This window comes from Penicillium griseofulvum (genome assembly GCF_001561935.1).
Source record: "Penicillium griseofulvum strain PG3 chromosome Unknown contig_80, whole genome shotgun sequence".
In the NCBI taxonomy this organism is placed as follows: Eukaryota; Fungi; Ascomycota; class Eurotiomycetes; order Eurotiales; family Aspergillaceae; genus Penicillium; species Penicillium griseofulvum.
This window is the reverse complement of record NW_024467471.1, coordinates 3,385,949-3,400,784: the sequence shown is the minus strand read 5'-3', so window position 1 is coordinate 3,400,784 and position 14,836 is coordinate 3,385,949. Positions and strand designations below refer to the sequence as shown.

General features: G+C 49.4%; 2 protein-coding genes across 2 annotated transcripts; one reads left to right on the top strand and one right to left on the bottom strand.

Annotated features, from left to right (window-relative positions):
* Positions 1 to 342: 342 nt before the first annotated feature.
* Positions 343 to 5,800, bottom strand: csmB (putative chitin synthase; the record flags this gene model as incomplete). The annotated part of the gene is made up of 4 exons (XM_040789947.1): positions 343 to 440; positions 500 to 1,806; positions 1,860 to 5,447; positions 5,499 to 5,800. The coding sequence occupies 4 exons, from the start codon at positions 5,798 to 5,800 to the stop codon at positions 343 to 345; spliced, it is 5,295 nt and encodes a 1,764-aa protein (XP_040646900.1).
* Positions 5,801 to 7,532: 1,732 nt separating this feature from the next.
* On the top strand, positions 7,533 to 13,258 carry chsE (chitin synthase class Va; the record flags this gene model as incomplete). Its single annotated transcript, XM_040789946.1, has 4 exons — positions 7,533 to 7,642; positions 7,705 to 7,893; positions 7,946 to 13,173; positions 13,227 to 13,258. The coding sequence occupies 4 exons, from the start codon at positions 7,533 to 7,535 to the stop codon at positions 13,256 to 13,258; spliced, it is 5,559 nt and encodes a 1,852-aa protein (XP_040646899.1).
* Between the last annotated feature and the right edge of the window lie 1,578 nt (positions 13,259 to 14,836).

Genomic DNA, 14,836 nt, shown 5'->3' with positions numbered 1-14,836 from the left:
TCGATACTCAAACTCGATATATTTTATAGTTCTACGCAGTCTGAATGTGCAGGATAAAGCAAGTCTTGGCCAAGATCATTTATAAACACACAAAGGCTGATTTCAACATCGTCATAACATATATTATTGTCACTGGGCGCTAGATGAATAAATCTCATTAAATGAAGACTAGAGAGCGGAATAGCTCAAAGTTCAGGACGCTGGATGCTGTGCTCGAAAAAGAAAACCCCAAGCCTGAAAAAACTCCAGATATGCGAGACCGCATGTAAAAAAAAAACAAATAACAGAAATAAATGTACTAGGTGGATGCGGGATGCAGAATGCATATTACAAGAAAGTAAATCACATGTTAGCCAGTTCCTGGTCGATCTGCCGGTCCAGGAAGGCTCGCTTGTCGCCCGTGAGGGAGGCTTGCAGGCGCTGTTCGACAAGAACGCGAACTATTGGGATAAGGTTAGCAAACTGTATGGTCATCATTGAGATTGAGTTAGGAACGTACCCTGCTTTTTGGTGACAGTATCTAGATCGACCTCGGCCAGACAGCTGCGGATAGCCTCGGTGATCGCAAGCTCATCGGGTCCACTAGCAGCACGGAAATCAAAGGCGGTGCTGGCGGGTCGAGAGGGGTACTGAGGCAGAGGGCTGCGAGAGCCAGCGTTGCCGAGGAGGTTATCGCTGCTCTGCATCATGCCGAGGCTGTGTCTGCTCGAGGTCATCTGGTTATCCTGGTAGGCGCTGAGGCCACCCATGGACATGTGCCGAGAAGCCTGAGCAGAGTGGCCACCCATCTGAGCGCTCATCTGCGGCATATCCGTGTAGCGAGAGAAATTTGACATGTGCGAGTTGCGGTTACCGGGGATGTTACCGCCGACGAAGGGTGCGGGAGACTGTGGAGGCATGTAGGGCTGGTGACGGCCCTGGCCGGGGAATCCGGTTAGAATGGTGGAGGCTGGCTTGACGGATGAATACTGCGAGTGCAGATCATCCATCTCCATAGCCATATCGTCGTACCGGCCGGTGGCGTAGATCTTCTCCTGGCTGGCGCTGAGGTCGCCGCGGCGACCAGGGAGGTTATTAGCCATGGCATAGTCATCCCATCGCTGGAGTGGGATGCTGCGTGGTTCAAAGGGCTCGTCTTCCACAGCGATGACTCGCTTGTCGCCCTTCTCGCCAATGACAACACGGGTGGTACCCCATGTGAAATCGTCCTGTTTCCAGAAGGAATAGAGTGGTAGGATGAAGTTGTAGATCGGGAACGCAAGAAGGTAGATGATCATCCATCCAATGTGTTGCCACTGCCGTTTGACAATGAAGATAATCGCTTGCAGACCATATACACCAGCCAGCATGATAATCGAGATCATAGGGAAGGGACCTGTTTTGCTAGCAACCAGGTAGATCAGGTAGGTGAGGTATACGCAGGTCGCAGGAAGGATGAGAGTTCCCACCAGATCGACGAGAACGACGAAGCGCATACTGAAGCAGCAGAAACCGCAGAGATCTTCTAGAGCTGCCAGTTCAACCAGGTTGTGGATTGTGGAGTTGATCCAGCGGCGTCTCTGTGACATAAGCACACTCCAGGTCTCAGGGGCGGCTGTGCTTGCATAGGCATCAGGAATAAACTTGTATGACATCGCCGGGAAGTGTTTGGTCATGATGGTTGTAAGGTACCTATCCTCACCAAGAGAGAGGAGATTCTTCTTGTGGAGGGTGTCAACATCATTATCAGCATAATCCTGAATGACTTTGTCCGAGATGATCAGAGGACGTCCTTTGTCCGCAGTTCGAAGGCGGTACATGGTGAAACTAGGCATTGTTAGTATCATCTTGCTTGTGAGATGAAAAGTATATGGACTCACCATCCAGGGAGACAAGTAACGCTGCCGAAGAGCGACTCGAATGCTTTCGCCAGGTGATGCGAGATGTAGTATTCGTAAACCTGAATCATTGTCCACCAACTACGTTCCTCGTTCTGAAGACTAGTCTCGCCGCAAATGCCGGCGATCTTGGCATCTGCTGCACACGCGGCGACAAGGCGATTCAGAGAATCCTCCCTGACAGTGGTATCTGCATCAACCATGAGACAGTACTCATACAGCTCTGGATCCACACCGATGACGTTGTTGATTTGGTGGAACATTTCAAGTTCAAGGGGTGACATAGGTGAGCGGTGGTGAACGCGGTTCAAGAATTGCATGAGAAGGACCTGCGTGTCTCGCTTGCCACGATTGCCAGGTTTGGACTTGCGCTGCTCGGATTCCTTGCCAACCTTGACAACCACAATGTAAGGCACGACATTGCCTTCATACTCATAGAGTCCAGAGTAAACCTTGCCATAGTTCAGCTGCTCACTTCCCTGACCAAGGGACTTGCATGGTAGTGCCGGCGGGTCCATCTTAGGATCAACCCCGAGAATGTCCAGAACGATCTTTGGGGTGGGGCGGTCATTCCCGCCACCAACAATCATACCATCACAGATGACAAAAATCAGCTTTCTCTTGTTGTCGTACTGCAAGGCAGTCAGAGAATCAAGACCTTTCCGAAGATCATTCTCGCCCTCAGTGTATGCGGGAACCATGCAGATGACGAATTTATCCTGAGGTGTGGGCCGACGTTTGGACCCCAGCTGCAGAGCTGCCAGGAATTTGACGAGGATAACAGAGCAGATGAGAATGGTGAAGCTGAGCATGATCCAGTTGTTGACTGTGCACCGTGGACTGTCACGGAAATCAACTTTGCCGACATAAAAGACAAAGTCGAGACATGTCTGGGCATTTCTGAAGTCCGCTGTGTCCTGCCATAGGTCAGTAACATCCTCTCCCATGTTGTTCTTGAAGAGAGTAGTCAGAGACGACGGCAGCCAGTTGTATTGGTCGAGGTTGTTCATCCTTTTTAGTGTATAGAAGTAGTCTGTCAAGTCGTACACCTTTTGGTCATTGATAACCCAGTAACGAGAATCTGCGTCGGCCTGCTTCTTGATGGTATCCCTTGTCCAAACCAGGTCGCCCTTGTAGTATGTACCGATCTTTGGCAAAAATTTATTTTCATACCAGTTGTCCTTGCGGAGTGCCGACTTGGCCATTAATGACTGTTTCCCAGATTTGTGCTCGGCCGTAGGAAGGACAATAGCGTCTGTCTTGTTGTGCTCCAGGGCGATCAAATCAGACTTAACAAATGGGGAACAATACCGGGTAAGAGGAGGGGGAAAGTAGTCGTCTAAAATCTGTCCACCAAATTGGCGCATGTTGTCCGAGTTTGTGTCTATTCCAACCATATCACTGTGCTGCGTGCGCCAGAACTTGCTGATGTCGTAAACGCGGCCGTGGATGCCGACAAAAAAGTCATTATCATTTGTGTGCCAGCCAACCTCCTTCTGATTCCAGGCTTTATTCTTGTTGGGACACAGAAGGTCACCGAAGGCGATGATATAGAAACAGACAATTCCGTTGCACAGCAGGATCAAACACACAAGGACGACCTTTTCTCTCCAGGCCAGGCGGACATCTGGGCGCTTCATGCGGCCAATGTATCGAAGCACAAAGGAAGGAATCCAGAAGGTCATTGCCCAAACGAAACCAGCCCAGAGTCGACGGCCCCAAGTGATGGTTTTCTTCTCAATGTGCTTGGGATCACCAAACTCAGGGTCGAATTCGCCGATGTACCGGCCATATTCGTCGTAGTATGCAATGTCTCCTTTTTTGTCGTCACCTTTCCGGCCCAGGCCGTAGTCGCCGGTATTGACAGCATTGGTAAATGGCGCACTGGGGGCAATGGACTTCGCACCGCCCATCACACTAGGGGCTATGACGCCGCCAGGCGGCATGCCAAGAAGATTGGATTGTTCATGGATGGCAGTACCATCTGGGGTGAACCCAGTCTCGTACAACGCAGGGCCGTACATGAACGGATTGACGTGGGTCTCTTCTGGCTTGAGATCTAGCATACTCTCCGCTTCCCACCATGCCCCCTCGCGCATCCATACGCGCTGTTCCCCGACGACAGCATCGCCGTTGCTCCATCCTCTCTCGATGATCCAGTTCTCAACACCATCCTGGCCTTCGGCGCAACCGAGTCGCGAATACCGACCGACAAACTCTTCCACGTCGAAATCGGCAGTGAAATCGAGTTGCTTCAAACGACGATTAGCCCATTCCGGGAGTCGCCAGTCCCGCAATTGGCGGGAGACTGCACCCGCAGACCATGCTGTGGCTGAAGAAGACGCGAGCTGTTCCGGCATGTCATCAGTCGGATGGAGAGAGAGGTGGTACCAAACACGGCTACTGTTGAGAGTGGTGGGAAGATCGAATCGGCCGCGTTTCCCCACTGAGATACCTTCGGTATCAACGGGGAACAGGATGCGTCGGAGAAAAGCATCAATCTCAAGCTCAACACCAACCTTTTCCAATACCCCTTGCCGCTTATCGAGATCGTGTTCGCGTTCTCGCCCGGCAAGGCCTGTGGTGATATTGAGGTCCGGTTCGACTTGAGCCACCGCGGTGTTCATTTCACTGATGACAGAAGCTCCAATGGGCGGCAGAGGGATTCCGTCATCCTTCATTTCAGCGTTGAGACCAAGACTATCATCGAAGATACCTCTCATCATGATCGCTTTGCCGAGCGCCGGCCGTGGAATATCGACTACAGTCAGGTTGACTGTATCGTCATTTGACCATTGTGCTGCACCACCCCCATTACTTGAATCGTGTTCCAATGCAACCTGAATGTCGGCTGCAATGGCCTCGTTCGCTTTGCTGATGACCCAATCGACCAGCGCTTCGTATACTCCCGCGATCAACACTTCTCGCTCGTCAGTTGAGCATTTATGAAGAAGGATTTCTGGGTCAATTCCCAAAAGACCGCCAGCATCTTCGCATACCTCTTCTAGCTCTTCCTGGTCCACCTCGAACCCGACTGCATTGCCGAGCTTAAGGAGACCAGCAAGAACCGAGAGCAAACCTCGCTGAGCAGCACCTTTGATGCCAATTGCTTTCAAGGAAGCACGGAAGTCTTCTGCTGCAGCGGCATCGTCGGCTGTGGGGAGATAGTGTGGAGGATCATATGTGTTGGATCGGTTGAGCAAGGTATATGCAGCGGGGTCTTTCAGGTCCAAAAATTCACGCTCCGCAGCTGTCGACGAAGAAGTGAGGAGATAATAGAAGGCATCAAATGCACGGTAACCGGTGTCTGGTTGGATTTCCAAAAGACCCTTGCGCACATTGATGCCGGAGGTAGACAAGGCCAAGGAGAGGCCAACGACAGATCCTTGCAAAGACAATGTGTAAGTGGCGGCCAATGCCGAATGAAGAGAGTAGGAAGGGTTGAATAAGGTGACAGCGGTGAGGAAGGGTCGTAGAGCGGAGAGCGCGATCAGAGCTACCTCCGGTGTTTCCACCGGGATGGCCGCGATAAACGGTTCTAGCAATGAGGGTGTGGATTGATGGAGAGCGCTGTTATATGTTAGCAGATATGGTTTTCAGATAATACCCTTTTCAACATACCCTAAAACGACGCAGCCATCCTCAGCCCGGCGTCGAGCATGTTCCCACGCTCTGACAGCCAGGTCACGGTCGACCGTGGCACCAGTTCGCCCATCGGGTAAAGTGGTTGCTGCGGTCACCCATGTATTCACAACCAAACTCGTGGCTGAGTCTAGTTGATATGGTTGACCTGCAGTATAAAAAGAATGAAGGGCATTCAATAATGTTGTTGTTGAGACCTGAGTTCCATGTTGTGGTCTGGGTCCGGCGGAGAGACCCGCGGACTGCGTGGAGAAGACCGAATAACGGTTCGAGTTCGACATGATGAACGTGAGGGTGGAGGACCAACCAGTTCAGTGGCGAGGTGCGATGTCCGGCCTGTTCTTTTATCACAACCGCATTAGGGCACTGCTTTTGTATTGGTCGCTTTGTCTCGCTCAATGTACAGTGAGTGAGTGTGTAGAGGTTGTAAGAGAGTTGGATTGGGAGTAGGTCAGGGCTGAACGATCAAGGATTTGGATAATTGAGCGAGCGACTGGAGATGGAACTCCTGAATGGGTGAGGAAGAAGACAAAACAACTGAGAGGTTAGGCGTGGGGAGAAAGAAATCGATGGAGTTGAAAATTACGGGGTATAGAAAAATACCGTCGATCCTGACGATCGTCTTGACTTGCAGTACAGTACTTAAGCTTTTGGCACTTGTCTTTTTGGTCTCATATGAGGAAGAAACCGATACGATTCAGTTTGCTGATTTCAAATATTGATGGGTTTATTTGAAGACCGTATTTGCATTCAAAGCGGCAGTTTTTCTGTAATTTTGAAACCATATGTTTGTTGTCTTTCACCCTGATGGGTTTCTGCTTGAGAGTTCTAACCAATGAAATTGTATCAGATAAACAGGGGACCCAGAACCCGCCCAGAACCCTGTAGAATGATCAGATGAAGTATTTTATTTTCGTATATGTATTTTATAATGTATTAATAGTAGTACAAGTATTTTGGTATGCACTATATTTGGGATGTCTCACACTTATTTTTTTCTAACAGATGACCGGTTTCGCCACACGTATGATCGGAGACTTGATCCACTTGTGCTACTTCTACTAGTTTGTTTACTGGCCTATTGATAGTCGGGAGAATGTCGAGCCACTCTATCTTAGGCCGACCCAGAGACCAGTGCCCCTAGTTTCAGACCTTTATCTATTTCGTGGCCTCATATTTTCCGAGTTTTTTTTTTTTTTTTTTTTTTTCTTTTTTATATGCAGCCCACTTGCAAGGAGGTCAATATTGGCCACAATATGAGAGTTGACGTGTTCTAGGAACTTGGAACTATAACGTGTCGATATCTTATGTATTACTCCACACAGTACGGAGTAGTATTTAGTATCATGCACTGTGTACTCCATAGTAGCTCTAGGGACAACTGGAGCTTCACATGAGACTGTATTAAATTGAAAACCAGATTTTGTTTCTAAACCTTTCGGTTTATTTCCCCTTATTGCCTTTATATCTTTGTAACCATGTTCTCGAATATATTATTGTGGAAACACTACCAGCTCTAGTGGATTCCACCCCGAGACACATCCAATGAAGCTGAACCAAATTAAATATACAATCCCCTAATCCCCGTTTTATCGGTATGGCCGAGGTTCACCTATTCTTAGCGACCGAGCTAGTAATTTGAGTATTACACAATACACCTCCACCCCCGACCTCTTATCGATTTGTTGCGTTTTTTCCCTTTGTGATCTTCCATTCTGGGCTTCTGATTTCTGCTTCTGCTTCTACTTCGGTTTTTTTGTGTCTGTCGTTCACCCCCATACTCTCGCTGTTGCACCTCAACCCCATAAATTCGAATCTTGCTCCCCGATGTGTGCGATCTCGATCCGTTGCTAGGGGTCTTTATTCCGCCAAGTCTACAAGACATTCCTACTCTCGCTCCACGTTCATTCCGTCACTGGCTTCTCAAGCCATTCGCCCTGTCGATATTTGACATCCCGATTGCCCCTCATACACTCGTTCACGCCCTCAAATCTGAACTGAGGGGACCAAAATATGGTCAATACCTTCTCTGGGAGTGGCCCGGCACACGCTCAGCCCTCCCTCCCCTCATTGCCCGCCCACCTACAGTCTGATACACATCTCACGGCCCATCTCGCTAGTCGGTATGATGACCTCCGACCTCCTTATGAGTTAAGTGCTCGCTTATAGTTAACGTGTGACTCAGGTTCCATGTGGGATTACCAACTGCCCATCTGTCATCTCAGGCACTTATTGCTCTGAATACATATTCATCGGCAACCAAAGGACCCGATGGTGGAAAAGAGGGAAGCGCTGCGGGCGAAGCTGAAGACCTTGCGCGCCGCGCCTTCACTCGTCTAGGTGCACGCGCTGAAAACCAAGCCGTTGTTTTCTTGTAAGCAGAACTAACCCTCTATATAAAACCTAGATCTAACCTTTGATTAAAGAGGAGAGAGCGGATCCGGAAAAACCACCCTTCGCTCGCATTTGCTGTCTTCGTTCTTATCCTTTTCATCGACCCCGCTCTCCTCCAAACTTTCTTATGCCGCCTTTGTTTTCGACACTCTCACAACCACCAAGTCCGCCACTACACCCACCGCTTCAAAAGCTGGCCTATTCCTTGAGCTTCAATATGATGGATCATCCTCCGTGAACCCCACCCTGATCGGTGGTAAGATCATTGACTACCGATTGGAGCGTAGCCGCATCTCTTCAGTGCCAACAGGAGAGCGGAGTTTCCACGTGTTGTACTATTTACTATCTGGAACAAGTGCGGCGGAGAAATCACACCTAGGATTTGAGAATAGCATCCATGTCCAATCTGGGAGCAGGTTGTCTGGAGGAACTGTCAGCCATAAACGTTGGCGCTATCTCGGTCATCCAACTCAGCTCAAAGTCGGAATTAACGATGCCGAGGGCTTCCAGCATTTCAAAACCGCGCTACGGAAGTTGGAATTCTCCCGGGGCGAAATCGCTGAGATCTGCCAGATCCTGGCCAGTATCCTGCACATTGGGCAACTTGAGTTCGCCACGGGCCAGTCGACCACCACTGGCGCAGAAGAAAGTGGCGGCTATTCTCACGAGGGAGGCGAGCTTGTAACGGTCGTCAAAAACAAGGAGGTTCTCGACAATGTCGCTGCGTTCCTGGGTCTCAGTGTTGATGCTCTGGAAAACAGTCTCGGTTACCGGACCAAGACGATCCACCGCGAGCGAGTGACAGTCATGCTTGACCCAAAGGGAGCGCGGGAGAATGCTGATGCATTTGCACGTACCATTTATTCTCTCTTAGTGACCTACGTTATTGAAAGCGTGAACCAAAGGCTTTGTGCAGCCGAGGACAGTGTTGCCAACACCATCTCCATTGTCGATTTTCCCGGTTTTGCTCAAGCCCCTTCCACAGGGTCTACTCTCGATCAGCTTCTCAGCAATGCCGCAACCGAATCGCTCTACAACTACTGCCTTCAGTCATTCTTCGACCACAAAGCTGATATCCTGGACCGCGAGGAGATCACGGTGGCTGCGACGAGCTATTTCGATAACACGGATACCGTGCGTGGACTGCTGAAGCATGGCAACGGTCTGCTGAGCATTTTGGATGACCAAACTCGGCGTGGAAGATCCGACGCACAGTTCCTGGACAGCGTGCGAAAGCGCTTCGAGAACAAGAACCCTGCCATCTCTGTTGGTGGTAGCAGTGGTTCAGGTGGCTACATGTCTCAGACCCGGAGTGCGTTCACTGTCAAGCATTTTGCCGGCGAGGTGGACTACTCCACTACCGGTTTGCTTGAGGAGAATGGAGAAGTTATCTCGGGAGATTTGATGAACCTAATGCGCTCCACCCGGAGTGACTTTGTCCGTGAACTGTTCCACCAGGAAGCTCTGCAGACTATATCCCACCCGCAAGAAAAGACTGCTATCATGCAGGCTCAGGTGAGCTCCAAGCCACTGCGGATGCCTAGCATGGCGAGACGCAAGACCGGACCCCCGTCCCGTTTCGCTGCGCCTAGTGCTCACCCCGACAGTGAGGAAGGCGATGAACACGAAAGCCAAGTTGTAGGATCCAAGCGAGCCAGCGGTCGGAAGAGCGGAATGCCCTCCGGACCGGCCCAGGGAGCCGCCGGTCAGTTCCTTTCTGGCCTAGAAATTGTGAACAAATGCCTGAGCTCCTCCAACCTCAATCCATATTTCGTGATCTGCCTCAAGCCCAATGATCGTCGCATTGCGAACCAGTTTGACAGCAAGTGCGTGCGGATGCAGGTCCAAACATTCGGTATCGCCGAAATCAGCTCACGGTTGCGGAACGCCGATTACAGTGTCTTCCTTCCGTTCGGAGAATTCCTTGGTCTAGCTGACATCGGGAACGTTGTGGTAGGAAGCGACCGCGAAAAGTCTGAGGTTGTTCTCGACGAAAAGCGATGGCCCGGCAACGAAGCTCGTGTCGGTAGTACCGGTGTTTTCTTGAGCGAACGATGCTGGGCAGATATCGCTAAAGTGGGCGAGCGCGTGGTACCATCGTATGGAAACGCTGGCGCCGATGAAAGCGATGGCTTCCACTCTGCTGGTGGAAATCCAGACGCCAAACTCCGACTTCTCAACCCCACCGACCAGTCTCCAGGAGCTTTTATTTATGGAGATGACCCCAAACAAGGCTACTTTGGTAGCCGCGAACTAGATGGACGTTCTGATGCTGGAGGTTCCGCCTTCAACTCCGGTGATATGTTCAAGAATCTTGACACCAAAGAGCAAATGCTTGAGAAAAACAACGAAAAGAAGATGGAGGAGGTCGACGAGGCTCCGACATCTCCCGGTCGTCGTCGTTGGATGTTCTTGGTCTATCTCCTCACATTCTTCATCCCCGATTTTGTGATCCGGTTCATTGGACGAATGAAACGCAAGGACGTGCGCATTGCATGGCGTGAAAAGCTCGCTATCAACATGATCATTTGGTTCGCCTGTGGTGTAGCAGTTTTCATGATTGTCGGTTTCCCTGGCGTGGTCTGCCCAACCCAGGATGTTTACAACACAGCAGAGCTCAGCGGTAAGAATGGTAAAGGTCAAGAAGAGTCTTACGTTGCAATTCGAGGCGTGGTGTTCAACCTTGGAAGTTTCATGCCATCTCACTTCCCTGACATCGTCCCCCAGAAGTCACTTAAAGCCTATGCAGGCACTGACGCTACAAATCTTTTCCCTCTCCAAGTCTCGGCTTTGTGCCAAGGTGTGAGTGGCAGAGTGGATCCTAGCGTTCCATTAGACTATCGATCAAATCTGAATGATTCCGCAGCCACAGCCTCCAGCTCCACCTTTGATGTCAATGCCAAGTACCACGATTTCCGCTCTTGGACTAACGACTCCAGACCTGATTGGTTCTATGAGCAAATGGTCATGATGCGCTCGAATTACAAGAAGGGCTATGTTGGTTATACTTCAAAGGCAATGAAGAAGCTGGCGGTCGATGATTCCAGGAAAATTGCAAGTATCAACGGCAAAATTTATGATTTGACCTATTACATTGCTGGGCCCCGGGTACCTCGCCGGCCAGCCGGGAAGAAAGCCACCGGCAATGTTGACACCGATTACATGAGCCCTCTGCTTGTCGATATCTTCCAGGGAAAAGCCGGAGAGGATGTGACCAAGTATTGGGATGACTTGAATTTCGACACGGCACTCAGGTCCCGAATGCAGCTTTGCCTTGACAACCTGTTCTTCATTGGCAAGGTCGACACTAGAGACTCAGTTCGCTGTCAGTTTGCACGATACTTCATTCTCGCAATTTCCATCATGCTTGTCTCCATTATTGGCTTCAAGTTTTTGGCTGCGCTGCAATTCGGAAAGAAGAACCTTCCAGAGAATCTGGACAAGTTCATCATTTGCCAAGTCCCGGTGTATACCGAAGACGAAGAGTCATTGCGTCGTGCTATGGACTCCATGGCTCGCATGCGCTATGACGACAAGCGCAAACTACTTCTCGTTATTTGCGATGGTATGATTATCGGTCAGGGCAACGATCGTCCCACACCCCGCATCGTTCTTGACATTTTGGGAGTCCCCGAATCTGTGGATCCCGAACCACTCAGTTTCGAGAGTCTGGGCGAGGGTATGAAGCAGCATAACATGGCAAAGCTTTATTCTGGTCTCTACGAAGTCCAGGGTCACATTGTGCCTTTCCTGGTCGTTGTAAAGGTTGGCAAACCTTCCGAAGTGTCTCGTCCTGGTAACCGCGGAAAGCGTGATTCCCAAATGGTTCTCATGCGCTTCCTCAACCGTGTCCACTACAACTTGCCCATGAGCCCCATGGAACTTGAGATGCACCATCATATCCGGAACATTATTGGCGTCAATCCGCAATTCTACGAGTATATCCTACAGGTTGATGCTGATACCATGGTAGCACCGGATGCTGCCACACGTTTTGTTTCGGCATTCCTTTCTGATACGCGTCTCATCGGCTGTTGCGGAGAGACGTCTTTGTCCAACGCCAAGACCTCTATTATCACAATGATCCAGGTTTATGAATACTACATCTCTCACAACCTGACCAAGGCATTTGAAAGTTTGTTTGGATCAGTCACTTGTTTGCCCGGTTGTTTCACTATGTATCGTATCCGCACAGCGGAGAATGGAACCCCTCTCTTTGTTAGTAAGGGTGTGGTCGACGCCTACTCGGAAATCCGGGTCGATACCCTCCACATGAAGAATCTGCTGCACCTTGGTGAAGATCGCTACTTGACGACACTGCTCATCAAGCATCACCCGAAGTTTAAGACAAAGTACATCTTCAGGTGTCATGCCTGGACAGTTGCACCGGAAAGCTTCACTGTCTTCCTTTCCCAGCGTCGCCGATGGATCAATTCTACGGTTCACAACTTGATGGAGTTGATTCCGCTGCAACAGCTGTGTGGTTTCTGCTGTTTCAGTATGCGATTCATTGTGCTCATCGATCTGCTTATGACTGTCATTCAGCCAGTTACAGTTGCATATATCGCTTACCTGATCTATTGGTGTGTGACTGAGCCAGATGTGCTTCCCATCACCTCTTTTATTCTTCTCGGTGTTATCTATGGACTGCAGGCTTTGATCTTCCTTGTTAGACGCAAGTGGGAAATGATTGGCTGGATGTTGATATACCTCCTGGCCATTCCCATCTTCTCACTTGCTCTGCCACTGTACTCTTTCTGGCACATGGATGACTTCTCCTGGGGTAATACGCGTGTCATCACTGGAGAGAAAGGTCGCAAGGTTGTCATCTCTGACGAAGGCAAATTTGACCCCGACTCCATTCCCAAGAAAATTTGGGAAGACTACCAAGCAGAGTTGTGGGAATCCCAGACTTCGCGCGACGACCGATCTGAATTCTCTGCACACTCCTATGGTACCAGACTGCCTCCCTTCTCACAGTCCGAGTATGGATATCATACTAGCTCGCGCCCGGTTTCGCAGCTCGATTTGCCTCTTGGAGGTGGTGGCACTCGTTACTCAGTCGCCCCGTCTGAGATGATGAGCAACTTTGGTATGGAAGACCTCAGCCATCTACCTCCTGATGATGAGATTCTCGAGGAGATCCGCAAGATCTTGGCGACTGCGGACCTGATGAAGGTCTCGAAGAAGACTGTTAAGCAGGAGCTTGAAAGGCGGTTTGATGTCAACCTAGACGCCAAGCGGCCATACATCAATTCTGGTAAGTCAACACTTAGTCCACATTTTAATGGGACACAGCTAACAGATATGCAGCCACCGAAGCCGTCTTATCGGGAGTTCTTTGATCATCACGCTATTCCCTTTTCTGTGTTTGGTCCTTCTAAGGTGTGGACATAGGATTCATCCGACCAACGTGTGTTATTAAATTTTTTAACTTGTCCCTTGATTTTTCTTCTTTTTACAAGCGAACTTATGCATGGATGAGAGCTTTGCGCAGCGATTTCCTTTCAGCACTTGATTTTGAACATTTCGCCTTTTGCCTCATAAAATTACATATTATCTGCATTGAAATCGATAATTCCCAGAGGTTGCCTCTGGCGTTTGGCTTGTGGTCCATGTGAAGAACATTTGAGTGAATGATCCATCATAGTCTCATTAATCTATTCTGAAACACCCTTGACTAGATGAAGGACCGACCCTTCGCCTCATTCCTTCGGGGACGAGTACGCCGATGCTAATCAGTAGCTTTGCCTTGAGGTCTGCTTCATCGTGCATAGGGGCTATACCGGAGACGTCTTCCATCTTAATATCCCCATCATTGTCTAGAGTAAAATGCTCTTCGGTATCGAAGAACATCTCGCTATCATTTGTGGTGGATATCAAGTCAATAGCCCTCGACTCGGGTAGGATGCCAGAGTATGACCCTGCCATATACCCGGTCTCATTGTGTCCGGCATAGACAAGGCGTAAACAGAATACGGAAGTGAGGATAAGACGAAAACAAATATTATGATAAGCCATCACTCACCAGCCGCGGCCGTAATGAAAGCCATCGCGACTATGAAGAACTTTCGGTAATCGAAGTTAGTGGGATAACGGAGTGAAAAGGGAAAGTTAAGGTAGAGTTGAGAACACTCCCCATAGGTGAAGCTGGATGTTGAAGCTGAGGGTGGTAGGGGAGGGTACGAAAGATGGGAGGTAGTGTGGGAGTGAAAGCCCCTTATCAGATATAGGGGGTGGATATCCATCTTGATTTCCGCTGGTTGAGACCAAATTTCCCATTTCCGTATAATGGTGTTGAGAGTCTTCATGAACGAGGCCCAAAGACGTCTGCAAGGTTTCTCCACTCTCATACATCCGATTTGTCTGCTGGGGGGCTCTTGATATGTTAAAAGCAAGTGCACGAGGAGAATAGAATGTGAGGTGTTGAGAACTTTTTCCCCCTTGGTCTAGATGCCTTGCTAGCTCTTGTATCTGTACGGCTATTTATATAAAAGTATGCCAGTAGCGAAGGTGGAAGAAGGAAGGCGGTTGAGGTAGATGGTATAAGGAAAAGGTAGACAAATGATCGTAAAAAATTTGCGGAAATAAATGGTATCATCCATATTAAAGAGAATAAATTATACAGCAGCGAATAATGGATAAAAAGCAGGCAGAGGGGAAATGTGGTAGAAGAGTAAGTAATAGGTGACCAGAAATCAATTCGTGAGAAGTCAGTAAGAGAAAGAGTGAAAGAAGGAGAAATGTATTTGAAAGAGGGACGGATGAGGCAACCTTAGATTTGCCTATTCCTTGAGAGTGCACATTCTTTTGGCCTGTAGTCAGTGTTGAGGCGATCCCTAACATTCCAAGTTAGAATATTGCGGCTCAAATTAAACTGGCACTAGACCAAATCGGGACTAAAGGATCCACTTCGATCTACA